We start from the raw sequence: 25395 nt of genomic DNA, 5'->3' as shown, positions 1-25395 counted from the left end.
GTTCCTAATAAGCTTCCATATGATATAAACCCAACCATAATCCACCCACAGATTAATGGGCCCTTCCCACCCCCCTCACTTCAGGAGCCAATGGAATGCATTCATTCCCCGCAGCTGTAGAATGGTGTGCAGCAAGTTTTAAAGACAGGATGTTTTTATTTTCACTTTGAATTCTTTGGTTTTTAACCTGCTGATGTACATGTCTATATAAAATAGACATGCAGTAATGATGCTTATGTGATAAAGTTCCACTTACACACCTTTGATAGCAATCGCTGGACAGATGAAACTAAATTGTGGCTGTGTAGCCTACTTCTAACATTTCAAACCTATGTACAACTTCAAACAGATGTATTTTATGAGGCCTCAAAAATAAGTAAATAAATATAGCTAGACATAAAAGTTTCCTTCTTTAAGTTACATTGCTCCAAGATGTAATACAGGCAGTAATCTTTTGGACCACTGACAGGTTGAAAGGTCATAAATCTCATAACCCACCATGGCTAGGCTACAAAGAGATGACATTACATAGAAAAGTCATTTGAAAGCTAGGAATTCCCCTTTCCAGTGGGACAAGTTTCCTCTCCATCATCCCCAACCCTGGTACATTTTGAGATATCGGGCCTTCCCCCTAAAATCTTTACTGTTGGACAAAATGGTAATTGACATGCTTTAAAATAAAAAATAATCTGAAACTAACTCAGCTTTTCTTAAAAGGTATGGAATAAAGAAGAGATGATGGCATGGAGTGTTTTTGTAATGACTTACTAGAATTCATTTGGGAGGCCTATTGGACTAGTTACACTGCAGCCACCGCAATATATATTAAAACTTTAAGCTACAGCACATCATTATGTTTTCTCTAAACTCATACACACACACTTTTGTTTTGATTTGATTTTTTTTGGAAGAACTAAACTCACCTGGGAATCCTACCAAGAGAAATCAAAATTTCTCAATACAGAAGTCAGACTCATCATAAAATTAATATAACAAAATGACAACTCACAAAAGGGGCATTCATTTAGGACAAAAATCTTCCAGAAATTACAAATTAATTTGCATCCCCATAAGCAATAAATTCCTGTTCAGCCTTCAGGAACTTTCTTGTACATGAAGGTGGAGTCACAATTAAAAAAATTAGTGTTTTGAAACCAGCTGCTTACTTTTTGATCTGTTCCAGCTTGCTCTCTTCTGCCTTGATATAATCTTTCAGTGATGTCACCAGGTCTTTTTCTGTGTTAATTAAGTCTGTCATGTGGCCTAGAGGAAGCAATGATTTCAACTATTAGCTCTCCTGCTCCTCCTCATTTAGAGCAGTGTTTCTCAATCACCAGTCCAGTGTCTGGTCCCTGACACCTCTCCGGCACACTTAGGAAGGCAGAAAGCAGCCACTGGTATCAAGAAGGTTGAGAAATACTGATTTAGAGAGATTTCCCATTGGAACAAACTTGGGCATACAAAGAAGAAAACATTCAAGGTGGTGTTTACTTGGCCAGCCATTCTGTGTTGTTCTTATTATCCATGAAGAGGCGTTCAAATAAGATTTCTCTCCCTTTGACAGAACTTACAGTAGAGAGACAATCCTGTGTTTGACATAGCTTGTTGCCATGGAAGTAAATGCAGTGTCACAAATTTAGCATTATGACTAATTCAGGACTCATTTAGAAGAGAATAAAGGCTGCGAAGGAGTAACCTCTTATTCAAGTACATCTGGCACATAGCAAATATGGCAAGAATTAATTATGGAGCTACACAAAGTAGTATTTGTTTAAATTGATTTGCTTGCACTGACCGATTGTTTCTCGGCTACAAATTCATAAAGCAGTAAATCCTACAGGAAATACAGCAAACAGGCAGCTGAACCACTTAACCCTAGAGTAAATACTAGTTTAACAAATGCTTCACACAACATTAAAATATTGAGGGGGATAAATATGGGATCCTGAAATGCTGGAATTGTGTGCCCTAATCAAGAGTTATTTCATTTACTCAATTCACAAAAATCAGCTCTCAATACAAACTATGGTTTTGAATCTAATATCTGTAATAGTATACAATGAATGTGTATCCTGTTCTCTTGTCATTTTAAGAAGAGTTGATTTGAATAAAAATTTGCCCTCAAAAAGATAAAAGCAAACAGGGCACTTAAATTTAGAGCTATGCTAATTAATAGAGCACATAGCTTCATCTTTAATCACATCACTGCAGAGTCAGTTCTGAAAGTTGGCAGATAGAACTCTGCCGTTATTCACTGTATATACAAAAGCAAATCTCACCAATTGAAGTGAAGAAGTCTATATGGGCATAAGAATGAGGCAGCAGAAAGCTCAGAACTAAAATACACCAAACCTTTACGGATGCCATAGTTCAATAGCTGTTGCTTCAGCACACACCTACAAGAGAAATACAGCGATTAACAGGCTTTTATACACCATAGCATTTAGCCAGCTTTTACCCCCACTTCAGATAAAGCTGTTTATTCACACTGTTTCACCTGAAGTTTTTAAGAGGTCACAATTCTATTAAACAATTTTTCTCCCTATTAACACATTACCCTTTTGGAATTATTTCTCTCCAGGCTGCAGTACTCCAAGAAGTGGAAATCTTCCCAAAGGACTGACAACATTCTGCAAACAGCACGTACTTGTATTGCTCCATCATACAGTAAAATGGAGAAAAGAGACACACCAAGGAGGCATGTTTTCACAAAGCAGTCTTTGCCTCTAAGAAGTCTCAGCAATGTTGAAGGCAATGCCACCATAATCCATTAAAAAAGTTTATTGTCCAAAAATAAACAGACAGAGCTAGACTGTGAGGAATCAAAAACAAATCACAATACATTGCATCAAAGTTGATTTTTCCCAGTGTAAATACAAAATATCTGTTCCACTGAGCCAGTAAAACAAATCCCTATGGAATAAACCTGAGATTGCAAGAGATCCCACACTGACAAATTCTATTAATAAATCATTGGTTCACCATCATAACGTCTATACTGTATGCCTTCAGAAATGTACTACTTTTAAGCCAGATGATACCGTAGCCTACAGAAAAGCCTGTAGTGAGTAACTGGTATTTCCTCCCATGAACTGCTGCCAAAGTCTGAAAGGCTATAAAAGTCCCAGACTTTCAGAGCCTAGAATTTTCTCCCTATAACAACTTCTTTGTGGGTTCAGCTCAGGAGAGGACAGGAGAAGGCTTGGGGAAAGAGAATGTGTGTTGTCCTCATCTTTCAGTATCCAGTAGGACCACCACTAAAAACCCTAGAAGCCCAGAGCAGCTGACAGTGACAGTGGAGGCAGCACTGGCAATAGTGAGCTATCATCAGAAACTGCTGGATAGCTATGAGGACCCCAGGAGCACCAACAGAGCAGCACGGCAACTCCAGACCCTGATCTCCTGTAGAGCACCTGAGATCTACATGGATCTATGAAATTTGGGGGCTAGAACTGTTGATGTTTCTACTACAGCTGGGAAAAAAATTCAGACAAAACCAGATTTGTTGAAAAACCACAGTTTCGATCGACTCAAAAGCATTCACAAATCTGACCCGATTAGCTTCATTGGGGAAAAAGATTTTAGGGCCACCTTCCGGGGGGAAAAGAATGACTATCGATCAGAAGAAGAGTTATGTGAAAGCTGGAAAGCTTGTCTCGCTCAACAGAAGTAGGTCCAATAACTGATATTACCTCACCCACCTTCTCTCTTTGAAGCTGGGCCTTAAAAACAACTGAAATGGATTTTTCTGATTTGCTGATAAGTTCTGAGCACTTTTCAAAATGAGTAATTTCCCTGATTTTTCACTTAATTGGCCAAACCAAAAAACAAAAAAATTGAATTGTATTCACCCAAAACACCAGTTGGCTCTGCTAACAAGAATAAGCATTAGTATAAACTGTCACTGTGTGGAAGAAGGAACAGCTCAGTGGTTTGAGCATTGGCCTGCTAAACCAGGGTTGAGAGTTCAATCCTTGAGGGGGTCACTTAGGGATCTGGGGCAAAAGTCAGTACTTGGCCCTGCTAGTGAAAGCAGGGGGCTGGACCTTTCAGGCTCCCTTCCAGTTCTATGAGAGAGGTCTCTCTCCATAAATTATATTAAACACCTGTCCTCTAACCAACTTGTAGCAAGTACACAACCTTCTATGAGAAACAGTGAATGAACTGAGCCTGGGAAGTAAAATGGAAACTACACCTGTTTACACCTGGTCTGAAGTTACCACCAGAGTGTAATTCCCCTGAACCACATGAAATTAGTTACATCAGAAATTAATATGCTCCCCAAATGACCCAGTTCCACTCTCCTTTATTCAAAGGAAGCTGCATGCACATACTTGGGACCCTTAAGGTACCAAAACAAAGTCTTCAGAGGAGAAAGATTGCCTGGACTGTGAAGGTACATTTGTACTGTAGCTGGGAGCATGCCTTGCAGCCCAGGTAGACAGATTTAGTGTGCTAGCTCACAGTTAGCATGAAAATAGTGTGGATGTTGCGACACAGGTGTTGATTCAGGCTAGCCACCTGCGCACAGTCAGATTTGGACTTGGGCAGCTAGCCCAAGCCACTGCCCATGCCGCAACATCTATTTTTAGCACACTGCCTCAAACAGAGCTAGCAGAAGTCTACCAAGACTGGGAGCCACTCTTGGCTGCAGTGTAAACATACCCTTAATGTAGGGGTGGGCAAATGTTTTGGCCTGAGGGCCACACTGGGGTTGGAAAACTGTATGGAGGGCCAGGAAGGGAGGGCTGTGCCTCCCCGGACTGCCTGGCCCCTGCCCCCTATCCACTCCCTCCCACTTCCCACCTCTGACTGCCCCCCCCAAAAAACCCAACCTATCCAACACCCCCCACCCCGCTTCTTGTCCCCTAACCACATCCTGGGACCCCACCCCCATCCAGCCCCCCTGCTCCCAGTCCTGACTGCTCTGACCCCTATCCACACCCCCACCCCTATCCAACCCCCCATCTCAACGGCCCCTCAGAACCTCCACCCCCTGGGACTCCCCAGCCCTTATCCAACCCCCCAGCCCCGGCCTCCTTATCATGCCACTCAGAACAGCATGTCTGGCAGCCACACCCGGCTGGAGCCAAACATGCTGCTGCTCTGCTCAGTAGGAGCAAGCAACCCTGCTACCCAGAGCGCTGTTCGTGTGGCGGTGCGGGAGAAGGAACAGCAGGGGATGGGCCAGGAGCAAGCCTTCCCAGCCTGAAGCTCAAGGGCTGGGCAGGACATCCCGTGGGCCACAGTTTGCCCACCTCTGCCTTAATGTGACTGCTGAACTTCATATTTTATCTCCAAGAAACTTCAGTACCTCCCACACATTCAACTGAAGCAAGCAAATAAACCTGTGCATTGACTACAAAGCACAAACAATTCTACTACACTATAAATATTTGCTAACTTTGAGTTACCAGTACTTGGGATACAATGAACTATCATTACACTGTATATTCAGCGAAATGCAAGAACAGAGCTTTTTGTAAGTTATCTACTTCAAACAATTTATTGGAAAGGATCAGATTTGTCTCTTATGCCGTGCGCATGAGCTGAAATTCTTCCACAATGTCAAACAATATCACAATGAGGTCTTAGAAACTGCCAGACTGATGTACTCTATCATCCAAGTTTTCCCTCTTCACCTTATCTCACAGCTCCTTCTAACAGTGTGGCAATCCCCAAGAAAGCTTCTGGCCCCAGCTGCAGATGTAGCCACTCCCTTCAAACCCTCTCTCTCAACCATCCCACACTCTTTTCATCGCCTAGATGGATTCTTTCCTGACATCTGCAGAGAGCTCTGGATCCTCCAATAACTTCTATTACCATCCCAGAAGGCTTTCATCCCTGCTGGATCTAAAATATTTTTCTCTGAATATTTGACTTATAAAACCTGTAAGTTATATATGGTTTAAAGCATTCAAAATCATGTTTTGTCTCCACTTCTTCCATTCCTTCTATATACTACGTGCACTAGGATAGTAAAGCCAACCACAATTCCACCTACTTCCTCCTCCTGTTCCCCAGCAATATTAGAGGATACTTTAAAATGTTAGGTCAAAGAAAAATAAAACCTCTTCTTCAAAATGTCTTGTGCGTGTGTGTGTGTGGGTGTGTGTGTGTGTGTGCGCGCATGCATGTATATTTCCAACTACACACACACACACACACAGAGAGCAAATGGCATACTATCAAAAAAAGCTGAATAGAAACTTGACTTTTCTCCTCCTTGCCATCTGAAACTTGCAAGTCATTCAATTTTCTTCTAATATAAATTCCAGACAGTTCTAGTTTTCTCCTCTAAAATAGCTCCAGCTAAGATATCAACCATCTCAAGACCACAAGGCATCCTCTGTAAGCAAACAGATTTTCTTTAGAACAGTAAATACTGCTCCTAGAGGAATATGGGTGTGGGTTTTTGTTTTTAAAGGAATAGATAGCACACTTGGGTCCGCATTTCTCTTCCCAAACACAAGAGTATTACATCTTTATTTATAGAATTCCTTTTAAAATTCACTCTTTGTGCTCTACAGACTGATGGGAGATTGCAAGACAGTTACTGTCAGAGTAAATGTGCATAAAATTTCAGTGGAAGAGTAAAGGAAATAGTAAGTGACCCTGTGAACAAAGTAAAATTAAAGCTGCTATAGGCATACTAATATAATGCCATGCCAATTATTCATATCTTGTTTAACTTGTCCTGAGCCCTGTTAAGCTCCTAGTGTGCTGCTTAGTTCCTCCTGTTAAAAATGTAGGTGTGCTTTAAAAAGGCATAATGCACAAAACTGCTGTTCAGATCTCCCCAGAGGACTGTCAGAAAATCATGAGTTATCTAACCTGATAATTAGGGTTCAGCATTTCATCAGTTATACTGTGCAGCTTTACTAAATATACTGGTAGAAAATACAGCATAGTAATGGGAGGGAGAGGGAGGGAGCTGTTCACGTCTTGAAGCGTCGCAACTAGTGAGGTTTGTGCAAAGAAATCTCTAATTTCTCTAACTGAATTAATGGTTACCAAACATACATCTCAGAACATAGAGTAGTATCGTACCAGAACTTTAATTTTGAAGTTCTTCCAATCATGTAATTCTTCAGCAACCGGTTTCCCAAAATATATACTGTTGTGGTAAGTGTGGTCTTATAAGCAAGGATCCAACTGCAACACATCAGTTCTGGTATCCACACCCCACTAGTTAATATAGTAACACAATCTGATCCATTTAAAACACAGATGTAAAAGTTTAGGAAATTGGGCTACATATAAGACCATAAACAATGTGCCAACAGAGGGTCAGCTTTTTCAGCAACAAGATAAGTCTTTCACCAAGTGAAATTGTTATCCAAGACTATTTTTGACCCTCGGTGTGCCCATATTAAAAGAAACTAAGAAAAATGTGGCCAGTTAAACACTTCCTGCTTTTCCAAACTTGGATTAAACCTTAGCTTGTAATAACTGTTGGGAAGAGGCAGAATTCCACAAAATCCTTTTCCACCTGGTCACCCAACTATTGTTAATATTTTCTTTGGAGCACCTGATCAGGCCTCCACTTTCCTAACACCTTTGAGAGAGATGAAGCTGGAGTTAATCTTTTGCTTACTGGAAGTCAAATAATGCTTTTCACCCAATCAGTGTTGAATCTTTGAAGATGTGCAATAAGGTACTTATTTAGCCCAAATCACTGTATTTATCCTCACAATACCCCCATGTGGTAGGGAAAGTGATAGCACCATTTTAGTTAGCTAGGCAGAAAGTCTGTCTACATGTGTAGTTTCTAGTATAGCTGGTCTGCTTTAAAATTCATGTCCTATTTACTCTAATGGTGCTCAAACTTTTCCAGTCATGCCCCCACTCCCCTTTACCAGTAACGGAATCAGTCTATGTCCCCCCCCCCCCCCCCCCCATTACAGCACAGCCAAGGCATCCTCAGCAGCAGAGCTTGGGCTGATGGCAGAGTTGGGGGCAGAACTGGTCTGTAGATGGACAAGGAATGAGGGCAGAGCTGGGCTGGGGCCAGACAAGGGGGAAAATAGAGCTGCAACTGGAATCAGAGCTGGTCTGGGGGACGAAAAGGAGCGAGGGTGGAGCAGGAGGTACTCCCTCCTTGTCCCCACATAGGGGCTGATCCCAGCCCTAATAAAAATGTTCCTCCACCCTCCACACTTTGAGAACCACTGCTATAGAATAACTTTATGGACAAATATTAAGCGAAGATCATACAGGAAGTCTGTAAAAGAGCAAGGAATTGAACCTGGCTCTTCCACATGCCAAGCTAATGCCTAACCACTAGGTCACTCTCTGTTTGACACATCATGCTGCAAAATTTGTGTGACATCAAATTCAGGACTTTAACAATACAGTATGATATGCTTACATTGGCTGTTCAGCATCTGAAGGCTGAGAATCAGCTATTTAAAATAGTAATAAATCTAAATCCAATGAACTTTCCTGATATGAAGAGGCTAAAAAGGAACAAGTCAAATGAGAAGGAACTCTAATATTTGTGAACACTGAAACTGGGAATCCCTCCCCTTCCTGCAAATAGCTAAATTCAAATTACATAACATACTTGGACATAACCTATAAAGGAATGCTCAAGAGAATGGAGACAAGCTTAAGAACTGCTAATGAAAATACTGAGGTTGAGATGGGAAACAATAGACAAGAAGCCGTTCAGACAGAAGAAAAATCCTTTACTAGTAGAATTCCTAAAGGCAGTAGAGTTCTATGAACTACTGTGTGTCACTAGACAATTATAAACTTGGAAGTGTGAATTTTTAGACAAAGTGAAAATCACAAGCCAATAAATATCACATGACAATCTTAGTACAGAAGTTCTAAAAACCAGTTATCTGAACTCTTAAATATTAAAGAGCTGTATAAATACGACTAATTTAAATATCTACATTTCACACAGAGGCAAATGAGCAGAACATAAATGGGTAAATACGTCCCCTCTCCTAAACACTTTTTTTAATTAGAAAATGTTTAGGACATTCTCTTTAATGACATTTGTAATTGAGTTCACTCCTTAAAAGTGACTAGCAAAAAGTTGTCCCCCCCCCAGGTTGGTGTTTATTTTAAATTAGGTTCTGACAGTTTATGGTGTATAAAGAAGATGTGGCACAAGCATTTTCTGGCTGCTTTTTACCTTGGAAATATCAAGATGAAGTCTGATCTCTGGTTTTCTTAAACAATTGGGAGGTATGATGAGATATATCAAGGGGCTCTTAATATTTTAACTAAAGAAATTCAGGTGTTCAATCTTTGTCAGACATAAGTAAATGTTTATCATTGAAAGTGTTAAAAGGGTCAAAATCTGGGGGGGAGCATGGGCTGTTATAGCAGAAATAAGAGAGAAGACAGAACTAGGGGTGGGAAATCAAATCAGTATCTTAGATGTCTGTATATTAATGCAAGTATGGGGAATAAGCAGGAAGAACTTGAAAGGCTAGTAAATAAACACAATTATGACATAGTTGGCATCACAGAAACTTGGTGGGATAATACACAACTGGAATATTGGTACAGAAAGGTACAGCTTGCTCAGGAAGGACAGGAAGGGAAAAAAAGAGAGGTGGTGTTGCCTTATATATTAAAAATGTATACACTTGGACAGAGGTTGAGATAAATAATAGACTTGGTGAAAGTCTCTGGGTAAGGATAAAAGGCTTTCCCATCAAACCAGGAAGAAGAGGTGGATGAGATTTTTTAAAAAAACAAAATCATCCAAAGCACAAGACCTGGTGGTGATGGGGGACTTCAACTACCCAGATATCTGTTGGGAAAACAACACAGCAGGGCACAGATTATCCAACAAGTTCTTGGAATGTATTGGAGACAATGTTTCTATTTCAGAAGGTGGAGACTGTTCTAGATTTGATTTTGACAAATAAGGAGGAACTGGCTGAGAATTTGAAAGTGGAAGGCAACTTGGGTGAAAGTGACCACAATTCTAAGGACTGGTAGGAGGGAGAACAGCACAATAAAGACAATGGATTTCAAGAAGGCAGACTTTAGCAAACTCAAGAGAGTCAGTAGGTAAAATCCCATGGGAAGCAAGTCTAAGGGGAAAAACAATTGAAGACAGTTGGCAGTTTTTCTATGAGACATTATTAAGGGCACAAGAACAAACTACCTCACTGTTTAGGAAAGATAGAAAGTATGGCAAGAGACCATGCTGCCTTAACCAGGAGATCTTCAATGATCTAAAATGCCAAAAAGAGTCCTACAAAAAGAGGAAACTCGGTCAAATTACAAAGGATGAATATAAACAAAACACCACAAGTATGTAGGGAGCACATTAGAAAGGTCAAAGCACAAAATGAGATCAAACTAGCTAGAGACATAAAGGGTAACAACATTCTACAAATACGTTAGAAGCAAGAGGAAGACGAAGGACAGAGTGGGCCCATTACTCAATGAGGGGGGGAAGATAACAGAAAATGTGAAAACAGAGGTGCTTAATGACTTTTGTTTCGGTTTTCACCGAGAAGTTTGGTGGAGATTGGACATCTAACATAGTGAATATCAGTGAAAGTGAGGTAGGATCAGAGTCTAAAATAGGGAAAGAACAAGTCAAATATTAGACAAGTTAGATGTCTTCAAATCACCAGGGCCTGATGAAATGCATCCTAGAATACTCAGGGAGCTGACTGAGCTGATATCTGTGCCATTAGCAATTATCTTTGAAAAGTCATGGAAGATGGGAGACATTCCGGAAGACTGGAAAAGGGCAAATATAGTGCCCATCTATAAAGAGGGAAATAAGGACAACTTGGGGAATTACAGACCAGTCAGCTTAATTTATGTACCCAGAAAGATAATGGAGTAAATAATTAAGAAATCAATTTGCAAACACCTAGATGATAATGAGGTGATAAGTAACATCCAAGTCAGCATGGATTTGTCTAGAACAAATCATGTCAAATCAACCTGATAGGGTTTTTTTTTGACAGAATAACAAGTCTTGTGGAAGGAGGGGTAGGGAGCGGTAGATGTGGTATATTTTGACTTTAGTAAGGCTTTTGATATCGTCTTGCATGACCTTCTCATAGACAAACTAGAGAAATTCAGCCTAGATGGAGCTACTATAAGGTGAGTGCATAACTGGTTGGTAAAGCATTCCCAGAGAGTATTTATCAGTGGTTCACAGTCATGCTGGAAGGATATGAGTGGGATCCCATAGGGATCAGTTCTGGGTCCGGTTCTGTTCAATATCTTCATCAATGATCTAGACAATGGCATATAGAGTACACAAAGTTTGCAGACAATACCAAGCTGGGAGCGGTTTCAAGTGCTTTGGAAGATCGGATCTAGACTAATTGGAGAAATGATGTGAAGCAAATAGGATGAAATTCACTAAGGACAAATGCAAAGTACTCCACTTAGGACAGAACAATCAGTTGTACACATATAAAATGGGAAATGACTGCCTATGAAGGAGTACTGCGGAAAGGGATCTGGGGGTCATAGTGGATCGCAAGCTAAATATCAGTCAACAGTGAAACACTGTTGCAAAAAAAACAAACCAACCCACATTCTGGGATGTATTAGCAGGAGTATTGTTAACAAGATACGAGAAGTAATTCTTCTCCTCTACTCTGCACTGATTAGGCCTCAACTGGAGTAGTGTGTCCAGTTCTGGGTGCCACGTTTCAGGAAAGATGTTGACAAATTTGATAAAGTCCAGAGAATAGCAACAAAAATGATTAAAAGGTGTAGAAAACATGACCTATGAGGGATGACTGAAAAAATTGGGTTTGTTTAGTCCAGAGAAGAGAAGACTAAGGGGGAATATGTTAACAGTTTTCAAGTACATAAAAGGTTGTTACAAGTAGGAGGGAGAAAAATGGTTCTTAACCTCTGAGTATAGGACAAGGAGCAGTGGGCTTAAATTGCAGCAAGGGCGATTTAGGTTGGACATTAGGAAAAAAACTTCCTAACTATCAGAGTGGTTAAGCACTAGAATAAATTGCATAGGGAGGTTGTGGAATCTCCACCATTGGGGATTTTTAAGAGCAGATTGGACAAATACCTGTCAGGGATGCTCTAGATCGGGGTCTGCAACCTTTCAGAAGCGGTGTGCTGAGTCTTCATTTATTCACTCTAATTTAAGGTTTTGCCTGCCAGTAATACGTTTTTTAGAAAGTTTCTCTACTAATCTATATAACTAAACTAGCGTTGTATTGTAAAATAAACAAGGTTTTACAAATGTTTAAGAAACTTCATTTAAAATTAAATTAAAATGTTGATCTTACGCCACCGGCCTGCTCAGCCCACTGTTGGTCTGGGGGTTCTGGTCACCTAGGCCGGCAGCGTGCTGAGCAGTGCCTGCGGCCGGGACCCCGGCTGGCAACGGTCCAGCAGCCAGAACCCCAGATGGGCAGTGGACTAAGCGGCTCAGCCCGCTGCCACTCAGGGGTTCCATCCACTGGCTCCTGCCAGCCAGGATTCCGGCTGCTGGACCCGCTCAGCCCGCTGCCAGTCTGGGGTCCTGGCCCTGCCCACATACAGTGGGTACCTACCTTCTCCCTGGTTCTGGCCCATTCTCTTCCTCTCTGCACTGAGCAGAGGGTGGGAGTGTACTGAGCACAGGGCTGGGGGTGAAGGGTCTGGCCAGGAGCGAGAATGAGGGAGGGGGCTCAGGGTTAGGGCAGGAGGTTCAGGTGTAGGGCACTTACCTGGGCAGCTCCCAATTGATGCAAGTGGTGCAGGTGGGAATGTGAGTGGGGCTGCAGAAGCTCCAGTTTGGTGCTCAGGGTGGGGATGTGCCAGGTGCATGGAGGGGGCTGGGGATGTGAGGGGGGACGCAAGAGTCAGGGCAGAGGGCTGGGGGCACATGAGGGGGTGCCAGAGTCAGGGCTGGGGTCATGGGGGCGGTGAAGGAGTCAGAGGGCTGGGTGGTAGAGGGCTCAGGGCAGCGGCCTGGGGTGTGTGTGGACGGGGGGGTGCAGGGCCCAGGGCAGAGGGGTGTGTGTGTGTGTGTGTGTGTGTGTGTGTGTGTGTGTGTCAGGGCTGGGTGACTGGCCCCCTGAACCCCCAACCCACTCCCTGCTCCTTGTCCCAACTACCCCCTCCTCCTGGGACCCCACCCCCAACTAAGCCTCCCTGCCCCTTGTCCCTTGACTGCCCCCCTAGGATCCTAACCCCTACCTGTCCCCTGACTGCCCCAACCCTTATCCACACCCATGCACCCAGAAAGACCCCTGGGACTCCCATGCCTATCTAACCGCTCCCCGCCCCCTGACAGGACCGTGGGAACTCTGGACCCATACAACCCCACCCAGCTCCCTGCCTGCCCCAACCCCTCTCCACACACCTGCCTCCTGACAGCCCCTCCGAGAACTCCCGACTCATCCAACCTCCCCCAGCTCCTTGTCCCCTGATAACCCCCTCCAGAGACCCCCCACACTCTAACTGCCCCTCCAGAACCCTCCTTGCTCCCTGTCCCGACTGCCCTGACCCCTATCCACCCTCACAGACCCTGGGACTCCCATGCCCCATCCGTCCCACGCTCCCTGATTTCCCCCTCCAGCGCAGCGCCGAGGGGCGGGGCTGGGCCACGCACATGGCAGCAGGGCTCTGGATGAGCGGGGAGCGTCTCCCTCCCCACAGAGCCAAATGCTGCCCCGTAGGAGCACGGGGACAGGGCTCCAGGGGAAGGGGGGGGGGAGAGAAGGCAGGGGAGGGGCTGGCAGCTTGCTGCACTCAGCAGGATGCACCGGCCCAGGAGCATGGACCCTGCAGCTCGCTGCATCAGCAGGATTTTTAATGGTATGCGGCATCCCAGCAGGCAGCTGCGTGCCATTAAAAATTGGCTCACATGCCATCGGTTGCTGACCCCCGCTCTACATAATACTTAGTCCTGCCTTGAGTGCAGGGCACTGGACTGGATGACCTCTTGAGGTCCCTTTCAGCTCTATGATTCTATGAAAAAGATGAGGGTTTGGGGTTTTTTGGTTTTGTTTTTTAAAACAAAAATCCTTTTCATCTCTACTTTGGGCTCGTCTACACACAAAATCATACTGAAATAAGGAGTGAGGATTAAAACTGATTTAGTTATTTCTGTGCAAGTATGGACAGATGCTATTTTGGAATGAAAATAGCTAAATCTACTTTAGTTAAAGTTGGTCAATTACCAACTTTACCTAAAATCAACTCTAGCTATGTCCAATTTTGAAAAAGAAATGTTTACACACAGACTTGCACAGAAATAACTAAAATCAGTTTTAATTCATACCTCTTGTTATTTATCATTTGATTACTGTAGCACCTACCTAGTGGCGCTAGTCACAGGCTATGATCCCATTGTGCAACGCACTGTACAAACACAGAACAAAAAGTTGGTCCCTCCCCAAGGGACTTACAGTCTAATTCTGACAAGAAACAAGATATAGACTAGGATGGATAAAGAGTTTTAAATCTGATTTAGATTAAATACAGGGGTTTTAAAGCTATTTAAAAGTAAATTTAAAACTGACAGTTATGTTAAGATCTAAATTTATTATATTAAAAGCATTCAAATAAAATAAAAAATATTGAACAGTACATTTTTTCTGCCATGTTCTAAAGAAAGTCAGACCACTGAACTGGTGGAAGCCACTGACTAAGCACCTGGAATCAGTTTGCCGCAATGCTAAACCAGATTTTCATTTCAGTTTATTCAACTCTCTCAGTGCAATGACTAATTCATTCAGAAGTTGAGAAACAAATTGAAAAAGCAGGAAAGTTTGTTTTTCTTTTTCCAATGTATGAATAAAAACTAGGAGAGGATGGAATATATTAGTTCTAAAATCATGAAGGACATGGTGACAAAAAACAATCCCTTTAATTCCCTAACTGGTAGTAGTTTATTTAGAATCATAGAATATTAGGGTTGGAAGGGACCTCAAGAGATCATCTAGTCCAACCTCCTGCTCAAAGCAGGACCAATCCCCAAATCCTTCAATGGCCCCCTCAAGGACTGAACTCGCAACCCTGGTCCTACTACTGATATAGTGCCACGCGAAAACATGTGCAGAAAATGCTTATAATCAGGGCACGTGTTCCCATAAATTTAGAACAGTCATACATGTAAGAGCAAAAGAATAGCCTCTGATCAGCAATTCTCAAGACAGATCAACAGGAGGCGCATCATGTCTGTGTCAATAAATCAGTTTTTAATGCAAAACATTAATTATTTTTCCTTAAATATCCAGCATACTTAAGGTAATTTATTTTTTTAAAATTAAAATATTGGGTTTGTGCATTTAATTGAATTGCCATTGAAGTAGAGCATGACAAATCACAAATAAAAATATCAACTAACTATATAATTGCTTCAATAGATTAGTACAGCTATAGCTCATCTTCCCGGTTAGCAAAAATGAACAATCAAATCAAATGTAAAGGCTATGTTTAGTTGCAAATCAACGTTATGATGGTACCAACCAATGAGCAACTTTCTTTAGGAAAACTAAGAATGCAAATGAAAAACTTGATTAAAATTGATGCTTTTAAATCAATGTTCCTGTTTGCTGATTTGCTGATTGAATCATCATTCAAATCAGTTATTTAAAATCACTGATTTAAATCAATCCACCATGATATAGACTGACAGGGGAGCACAAGTAAACTATGAGACAATATTGTTCAGCTTCATAGGCAGTACAGGTCTGAGTGTGGATGCAGTTTGTTACTGGGCTTAACTACCATCATCGGCAAGGCAAGGGAAAGGACCCAAACAGTCTTGCTCTCAATTTGGCACGGGGGAAGGGGGGATCTAACCACATCCTGGATAAAAGAGGAGGAGCTAAGCCATAAAAGTAGACTGAGGCTTGGTCTACACACCATAGAGTTCGGTCAATATAAGGCAGCTTACATTCCCTGCAGGAAGCCACGGGGGCCAGCCAGGCTCTCGATGGCAGTGAGCCAGGCTCCCGGCACAGAGCTCCATGTGGAGCACACACACCCCCACTGTCCTTTTTAAGTCGGTGGGAGCTCTCCTGGTGAGGACACACACTACTGACAGAAAGAAGGCAGTCTGGGCATGAACCACCACAGTAATAAGTTGACCTAACTTACCTTGAAAGAGAACAGCTGGAAAGAGACTGTGGAGGAGACAGTTCTCTCTGATGGAGAGGAATCCTGAGCCAGGGCCTACATGGGTAACGAAACTGGAGTCAAAACACAGGAATAGCAAAAAACACTTGCAGATTGGCATTGAGCCCAGAATTGGCAAAGGACCTTTGTTTAGTCCTGAATCCCAGAAGCTAACTGAACTGTTACATAATTCTGCCACAGGGCTGAGTCAAAGAGACCCAGTGCAGGAGTCTGGGTAAGAGACCGGCTGAGAGGGATCATCATGGCCGAGAAAGCGGCCAAGCTTCCTGCAACTACTTCTGTGGCAAAAAAATTAAAAATTATGCACACAATTTTAAAATTCTGCAAATTTTATTTGTCAAAAACATTATATAATCATGCCAGCTTCAATTATTGTGGCAATTTATTTAAAAAAAAACTTGTCAACAAGAATTTAACAGACAAAAATTCATGTCCCCTCCCAGCCCAGCCACTCACACCCCCTTGTGCATCTCAACTCTAGGGCACCCCCTCGTGGCTGGATGCAGAATTACAGGTATTCCTGAGGGAATTCTGTGCCACTGCACAATGCAGAATTTTGCAGAAATTAGTGATGTGTTCACAGAATTTCCTTTCCCTCGCCCCTCAGAAATGGACTGCAGAGCTGCTGACCTCCACTAGGGGCTGATGGACCCAGCAGAGCCCAGCTTGCAAATAGAAGACCATGCCAGAGGGGAGGGCAAGGGAGCTGGAGGGTTCCTGGCAGCTGCAGTCCCCAGCATGCCCTGAAGGTGACAGCGCACAGGAAACTCTGTGCAAGCCCAGGACCAGCATCAGGGGATCCCTGGGCTCTAGGAAGGCAGGATGTGTGAGTGTCTGTGCTGGGATGGGGGGCCAGGGGAGCCCCAAGCTGGGCTCTGAGGAGGGAGGGGGGAGAGAAACAGGAACTCAGTTTCTTAGGGTTTCTAACTCTCTGCTCCTTTTGTGTGTGCGTCTTATTTGTTACAGACATACCTGCCAACAGGTATTTTGAAATAAATTACCAAAATCACTGAAACTGAAGTGATTATATAGTGTTATGACAAATAAGATTTGCAGAATTTTAAAACATCATGTGCATAATTTTTAAGTTTTTTGGCACAGAACACCCCCAGGAGTAAGATTTTCACCCGGTCTATATTAGAGTATTTACATCAATGCAAATCCCTAACATAGCTACACTACATGGATGTAAGAGCATGACTTATGGTGCTGCAATTACCTTGATCCAGTGTAGGATCAGATTAACAAACACAAGTGTAAGCCCCATTTTAAAGCTATGCAGTGCATTATAGCTATGCAGGGGTTTGCATTGATTTAACTACACTAGTGGAAATCTCTCATATATAGGCAGGACCTAATTTGATGAAGGGATTCATAGCAAGCAGTGCGGAACAAACTATTTCCTTGAGACTGACTACATTGCTTCTGCAGACTCCCAGCCCCAAACTAACCGAGTAAGCAGGAAGGGAACACAGGGGCTCCTTCACAGCAATGCACAGGTCTATTAGGCCACCCACCAGCTCACAAGTAGAAGTTAAAAAAATATTTGTAAAACATTTGATTTACTATAAACAAACATCAGAGGTTCTCTCAGTCATCTTTAGCTGTATAAGTACAATAAATTTGCTTCAAACCTTCTGAACTGTTGTACCTTTTTAGTAATACTGTTGTATGAATATACATCTAGTCTGATACCTTCTTCTGCCTTAGCTCCAATTTACATTACAGCCTGGTCTACACCTAAAACTTGGGTCAACCTAAATACATTGCTCAGAATTGTGAAAAACCTCACACCCTGTGCATTGTTGTTAGGCCAACCTAACCCCCACTGTAGACACAGCCGGGTTGATGGAACCATCGCAGTAGTGTCTAAGCTATAGTGGCATACCTGCGAGCTTGTTGGGGGTGGTTCAGTTATGCCAGCAGGAGAGCTCTTCCTCACCAGCAATGGCTAGGCAGGAGCTGTGCAGCTGTAAGGGTCATAGTGTAGAGACCTAGCCTTACAAGCAGAAAAAAAGTTGCCTCTGTAACCTATGCCTAGTGCTAGTTTGGAAAGTACTGCATTACAAAGTCATGGTCAGAATGAATGAAGTGGTCTTTTTCAGTATCTTAAATATGAAAATAAATTACAAAGCCTCTAGCAATTAAATTCCTTGCCACAAGATTAAAAAAAATTATGATGTATGCAAAGCTTCTACTGGCCCAATCATCAGCTACATTTCATATTCTCACTTAAACATAAGGTACAATTAAATCTAGTTACATTTAAAATCTCATTTCTATTTTGCTTTTAACATTGTATCTACATAACTGAAGTTTGTTTAAATGTACTTTTGTTCCTACAAAATTCGGGTTAAATGTTATTTAGTCTCTAATAACTAAGAGGGTGATGCAACTTTAAACTTCTCAAAATAAGAACTGCTTAGACTAGAAGTTCCTGATAAATCACAAATAGCTCGGAGTAACCTCTTTCTCTGAAAAAAATACTAGTGACCAAAAATTAGAAGAAAGTAATGGGATTTATACAATGTCAGGTTTTTCACATCTGTATATTTTGATTAAATTCCAAGCTCTTTTATTCATATTATGCAATACTAACTGTAAATAGGGGAAATGAAAAACTTCTTTGCAGAAGTTTATAAAGCAAGCAAAAAGTTAGTGAAAGAATGCTACTGCCACGTCTCACCCCCCTCCCCCACTCACGTAATGGACATTTCATCTCTCCAAATTTCTTTCCAATAGGAAAAATAAACAACCTCTTCAAAATAAACTAGAAAGTCTAAATTTTGTATAGTATGTAATCCTTGCTTACAACAATTAATTCTTGATTCTCATGTCTTTTCCACTGACTTGCAAAGAGATCACTCTACAGAGCTCAGCTTAAAAACATATTTCTCGAATCTGATGCACAAATAAAATAGCCCAAAAGCTTATTACAATAAGTTTTTCCCCCTTCTAATTTAAAGAAACAGCTTTAAACTGCCCCAATGCAATTCAGTCTGCTAAAGACTGGAAATCAGGAGTTATAAGGAAACCCCATTTGTGTAACCTCAGGATACAGTATTCTTGTTTAAACAAGTCTATCTAACATGCACTCTGGTGCCATGACAATGGGCACAGGCTAAGAGGCGGATAATCCATTGCATAACTGCACTTGACTAGGGAAGAAATCTGATCCCACTTCAGAAGTAGCAAACACGTGCTTAACCCGATCGATACGCAGAATAATCTGCTGCAAATATGCTTCCTTCACGGAAAGAAGATTCGGGATCAGCGGGAGGACGGAGCTCCTGGAGTGGGTGGATGACTTCATCTGCCTGGACACCCCCTTCCAGCTGGGCCCGAGGGAGGCTGCAGGCGCGGCTCACGGCCCAGAAAAGACCCTGGGAGCAGCTCCGGACCGCACAGGTTCTCGAGAGACCCGCGAGCTCTCGCCGCTTTTAACACCCCACCCCCGCTGCTCCCGGTGGGTCCGGCCCGCGGGTGGAGCAGGCTCGAGGGACAAGCAGCCGCGGCCCCAAGGGAAGAGACTCCCCAGAAAGGCCACCTCGGCGCGGTCAGGCCGCCCGCGGCTCCTCTCACACCCCGAGGGCGGGGCGGGGCAGCAGGTCGGAGGGCGCCTCACCTGAGGGAAGGAGGCTGCTGGCAGCGGCGGCTGCTGGGCCCCGCTCTCCCTGCGCCGAGCCGAGCCGAGCCGCGTGTGGACACGCTAGGACCTGCTGTGTGGCGCAGCCAAGAGCCGCTGGGCCTCTTCGGAATCTTTATATCGGCCGGGGCGCGCGACGCTCCGCCCGCGGATGGTGAGGCGGCAGCGGCCACAGCTGCTGGCCACGCTGCGTCTACGTGAGCTCGAGCACAGCAGCAGCAGCGCCCTGCGCAAGCGCAGCAGGCCGCGGGACAGCCACCCGGCAAACTATGTGGGCGTGGCTTCTTCGGGGGTGTGGCGTCTTCGGGGTGTGGCTACGTGCGCAAACAGCGTGGTCCCCTGGGGTAGCGTGCCCGCTCTGCCCCTACCCCGACGCCGCCCTCTCCGCTAGCGCCCGTCGTAGCGCCCTTCGGTCTGGCTCCTCTATCCGTGCTACGGCCAAATCCCTTTCGCGTTTCTGCTCAGCCCAGGTACCTGTCATCAACCCTCAACCACAAATCCACAACCAGCAGGCCCACAAGAGAAAAGTTATGATTTACCACGGGGACAGGATGAAGAGAAACTGAGGCAGGCTCCCCCTACAAAGTAGACAGAGGTACCCAGTGCTTTCAGTTGTTGGGGCTCAAGCAGGTTTTTTTACCTTCATAATTGACAGAGCAAGCCCTGATGTGCTGGCACACATCTGTGGGGGAAGGCTTCACCACTAGAAGTTCCCTAGAAACGGGGGGGGGGCGCACTGCTGCCCGCAGCCAAGCTCCTCCCCCCTCTGCCTCTTCCGTTGAAGCCCCTCACCACTCACTACCCTCCCCCCACTTCTAGGGATCATTGTTTCTGGCACGCCAAAGGCAGAAAACAAGCATGGCTAGACAAGGAGGTGATCTGCACAGCATCCAAGGCATTTGTCCTCCCATGGCTAGTCTTTTTGGAGGAGGCCTCCCACAGCCTCTTATACACACCACCTATGGTACTGGGGCTATGAACTGCAAGCCTGGAGACACCCGGGCTCAGCCCTGGCACAAATTAAGCAAGGGGGATGTACATACCTACCATGGAAAGATGTGCTCTGGCTTACATCACCAAAAAGATGTAATTGATCCTGCTTTGAGCAGGGGGTTGGACTAGATGATCTTCTGAGGTCCCTTCCAACCCTAATAATCTATGATTCTATGAAAGCACCTTATATCCAACATGTTGAGTTTAGGGCAGGGGTCAGCAACCTTTCAGAAGTAGTGTGCCCAGTCTTCATTTATTCACTCTAATTTAAGGTCTCATGTGCCCGTAATACCTCTTAATGTTGTTAGAAGGTCTCTGTCTATAAGTCTATAATATATAACTAAACTATTGTTGTATGTAAAAGTAAATAAGGTTCTTAAAATGTTTAAGAAGCTTCATTTAAAATTAAAATGCAGAGCCTCCTGGACTGGTGGCCAGGACCCAGGTAGTGTGAGTGCCACTGAAAATCAGCTTGAGTGCTGCCTTTGGCACGCGTGCCATAGGTTGCATACCCGTGGTTTAGGGTAGCATTAACTATGGGATTTATAGATGACCACGTTGCATGACTATTCGTACAACCCTCGCTCAGTTCTCACAGTCCTGTCCCCCATGCATGCCTCTTTCCCAGCACCAATGAGATCACTGCAAATAGAATGGGATAGAGCTCACATGGTAATTTAATTTTTTGGCAGGATAAAAGTGTCAAATATCAAATTTTTCAATCAGAAAACCCCCAAAAATGCTTTGACAAAAACCAGACTTTAGATAAAGATAGAAACTAACAAAAAATGTAGTAAAAAACATTTTTCATTTTAAAAACAAGTTCTGAGACATTTTTGGCAACCACTTGTTGGAAGCATTCACTGGGAGTAATGAAATCTTTGGTAGAGGCAGAGTCCTGACAAATACATTGGAGGCAATAGTCCCAGAGCCTTATAAATATATAGGGATGAGAGGCAGGCAATATACCACAAAGGCAGCAAATAAATGGTTATCAACTTAGCATAACTAACTGCAACAGTGCAAGCCTGAGAAACAAACTGGAGTACCATTGCTAGATACTAGTATGAGCTATTTGTTTCAGGTATCTTCAGATAGCCACACAGAGGGCTGGCTTTAGGAAGTGCGGGGCCCAATTCGACAGTTTTGACAGGGCCTTGGCAGAGATGACTTACATTTTTTTTTATTTTTTTTTTGTAAAAAACATGTGGGGCTTGTACTCACCGGGCTGTGCTCTGAGTCTTCGGCCGCACTTTGGCGGCGGGTCCTTCACTCGCTCCAGGTCTTCGGCAGCACTGATGGACCTGCCACCGAAGTGCCGCTGAAGACCTAGAGCAAGCGAAGGATCCGCCGCCGAAGACCCAGAGTGAGCGAAGGACCCACTGCTTAAGTGCCACTGAAGACACGGAGTGCCGCCAGGTGAGTAAAAATTAAAAAGGGGCCTCTAGCCAGGGAAGGAATTCTCACTGGGCATGGGGCCCGATTCGGGGGAATTGGTGGAATAGGCCTAAAGCCGGCCCTGGCCACACAAGAACAAACTAGGAGACACAATAGCTTTGAGTCCAGAGTTCTCCCTTCAGAGGTCCACATACTGTAGTCCGGTGTCTTTCATAATGGTGGTAGTTAGCCACAAGCAACTATAGATAATGCCACAATGTTTCCCTCATATCAGGTATCCTTTATCAGGATGTATAGGTCATCGCTCCTACCTTGCTGATGGCTAATGCCCCAAAGGAGTAGTGAAGTTCTTGGAGATGTTAACAGTTGAATATTGAATACAAGTAGTGAGGTTATTTTACTTGTGTATTTGGCAGTGGTGCAGCTGCTACTGGAATACTTTGTCCAGCTCTAGACAATTCAGGAAGGGTGTTGGTAAATTGGAGAGGATTCAGAGAAGAGAGACGAGAATGATTAAAGGATTAGAAGACATCTTGTTCCCAAGAGGACACAGACATTGAACAATCAAGTCAAAATAAAGACTGGCAATAAAATGTAGGAGATAAATCACTCAAAAATAGAACAGTAAAGTCAAGAAAAAGTTTCATAAGGAGATGGACATCCAAAAGGCTGTCTCATTGCTTTCCTTCATCTTTCTCAGATTTAAGAAACAAAGCAGAGTGTCACCTTTGCTTATGAAATACTCTGAACCACTCATAGGGGTATTTAAATACCAGAATATGAGGAATGAAATCTAGGATTACAAATGATTGGGGAGGGGGAGAGAGAGTGGTGTAACCAAGTGCTAAAATAAAGATGTAAATAAGGGGAAGAGTAGAAGAAATATGGCTTAGTACAACTCCCCACAGGATGTTGGTCCTATTAAAAATAAAACAGTACTCTAGTTTTGTATGGAGTGGATGTTGAGGTTCCCCCTAGAGGAACTTCATACCAGAAGAGTGGACAGGTTAGCCAGATCCATCTGGGACTTGGGTAAATCTCCACATTGTGAAGGGGGAAGGAATTTAGAGATTTTTTGGTTTTTAGTATGTGTGAGGGATTCAGGGGGAAAATAAAGGGGAAGGGACTGGGGAAACTAAAAAATAATTGTGTTCCAGACCCAAGGTTAAAGGAGTCAGAAAGCAGTATAATGAAGTATAGAAAATCAGGCACTGACAATCTCTGTAATGAATTAACTTGATGTGGGACTCGAGGAGATTTCAGTCCAGAAGACATATTACTCCTTTTCAATACCCCACAAAATATATACAATAGTTGATACAATTTTAATCTCTAGAATTTAGCTTAAAACAGCCTTGCTATGCTGATTTTCCATCTCCTTGTCAGATCCTGCACCAGTTTTACTTATAACTGGTAAGACACCTACAACAAGAAAATTAATCACCACACTTCTGTATGACCAGAAAAGAGTTTAAGATGGAGAAAATTATGCAATTGTTTAAGGAAAACAATGCTGACCAGATTTTTAAAGGACTTCATGGGATGCCTTCAAAGCCGTGATCAGTTTAACAAAGACTAAATTAGAAAAAGAAAAAGCAAACATTGCTCAGTGAGGCTGAAAAAAAATTAAAATTGCTTTAGAAAAGTTGGTCTCAGAAAATATATAAAAAAATTAAGAGAACAGAAGCAAGTTAGACTTACAAACAAAAATCTCAACAGGCAATTATATTCTAAACCAGGAGTTCTTAAACTTCATTGCACTGCAAATCCCTTCTGACAACAAAAATTACTACAGGACCCCAGGAGTAAGGACCAAAACCTGAGCCTGACCAAGCCCCACCATTTGAGGGGTGAGGACCAAAGCTGAAGCCCATGGGATTCAGCCCCAGCACCAAGGGCTGATGCCTTTGGGCTTGGGACCTGGGCCCCAGCAATTTTAAGTCAGCCCTGTTGACCCCATTAAAATGGTGGAATTTTTTTTTTGAGTTTACTGGAAGAGGGTCATCCATCACTATCAAACCTGGTAGTATTAAAAAAAGTTCTCAGCTAAGGAAAGGAGAAACCCCTTCAGTCAAAATTAAATTCAAAATTATATTAAAATAAGCAAAACAAGAGGAGAAAAGCTTAATATCATGAAAAGTTTTTTTTATAGGACAATAAAAAGTTTATATATTTAAATGTAAGGAAAACAAAAGTTTGGACCTAAATAGGAGATAAAGACCAACAGAAATGATCTACTGGCAAGACAGAAGGGAAAGAAGAGGAGAAAGGGATGAAGAATAGAAAATCATCAATAATATGTGATCAGTTCCAAAGTTGAAGAAAGTGATTGGTATGTCTAGCCAATAAGAACGGCCATATTGGGTCAGACCAATGGTCCATCTTCTGACTGTGGCCAATGACGGGTGTTTCCCTAGGAATGAACAAAATAGGTAATCATAAAGTGATCCATCCCATCATCCACTTCCAGCTGCAGGCAAACAGGTAGGAACACTCAGAGCATCCCTGATGTTGCATCCTTATCCAACCTGGCTAATAGCCATTGATGGACCTACAGCTTTAGGGAGTTCTGTAGGCCAACTGATAATTGCTTCAAGTTGGACTCTTGCTTTAGGAAGGCACTCATTGTCCAGTGTATCAATGGCTGTCTGAGGCAGAAAAAAGGAGTAGCCAGATCCAGGTACATCTTGAATGGAGCAATTATTATTGTAGCTCTTGGTAAAGAGGTGTCCCCAAAAAATAGCATTGCTGGAACCCCTGCTTGTAAAGACCAAATAAAGAATATGCATGGAGCTGTAACTACACTTTCCCTTTGTGTTAGGGCCCATCCAGAGCAAGGCTGGGGCATAGTGGCCTCACTATTTTTGTGTTGTGCCCATAGGCAGCTAATCACTTGAGAAACTGTCAGTCTAGTCAGCCTTTTATATAGGCACCTGTCTGTTAGGATCTGGACAAGGCTTCCCTCTCCTGCCAAAAACTAAACCTAACTTCCAATGAGCGACTGATCAAACATCTGCTTGCAGCGACTTCTGACCACAATGAGGCTGAGCCAAATTTGAACTGGTTAGCCAAAGTTTAGATTCCATGTCATGCTGTGCTCTTTTTGTGCTATTCTGTAAGCCAGATTCAGTGACTTTTCTTGTTATGTGTGGTCAGCTTCCTCAGGAAGGGCTCTAGTTTTGTATCATTGACTGTAATACATTTGAGATTTTTTGCAGGGAGATGGTAAACTTCAACCCCTGACCCAATTAAATTAA

General features: G+C 43.2%; 1 protein-coding gene across 6 annotated transcripts in view; it reads right to left on the bottom strand.

Moving 5' to 3' along the window:
* Window positions 1–19962, bottom strand: part of P4HA1 (prolyl 4-hydroxylase subunit alpha 1) — a 73262-nt gene extending 53300 nt beyond the window's left edge. For 3 of the 6 annotated variants that reach the window (XM_030568551.1, XM_030568550.1, XM_030568555.1), the window contains exons 1-4: window positions 19727–19962; window positions 16063–16137; window positions 2280–2396; window positions 1167–1263 (exon numbers count right to left, since the gene is read on the bottom strand). In XM_030568551.1, the coding sequence (XP_030424411.1) occupies window positions 1167–1263; window positions 2280–2367 (185 nt within the window). In that variant the 5' untranslated portion in view covers window positions 2368–2396; window positions 16063–16137; window positions 19727–19962. Of the gene's footprint in view, window positions 1–1166; window positions 1264–2279; window positions 2397–16062; window positions 16138–17989; window positions 18101–19726 lie in introns of all 6 variants that reach the window. The other 3 variants (XM_030568552.1, XM_030568553.1, XM_030568554.1) reach the window with 3 other exon arrangements.
* Window positions 19963–25395: the final 5433 nt, after the last annotated feature.

Source organism: Gopherus evgoodei, chromosome 7 (genome assembly GCF_007399415.2).
Source record: "Gopherus evgoodei ecotype Sinaloan lineage chromosome 7, rGopEvg1_v1.p, whole genome shotgun sequence".
Taxonomy (NCBI): Eukaryota; Metazoa; Chordata; order Testudines; family Testudinidae; genus Gopherus; species Gopherus evgoodei.
The sequence above is the reverse complement of the archived record's forward strand: the minus strand, read 5'-3'. Positions and strand labels throughout refer to the sequence as shown.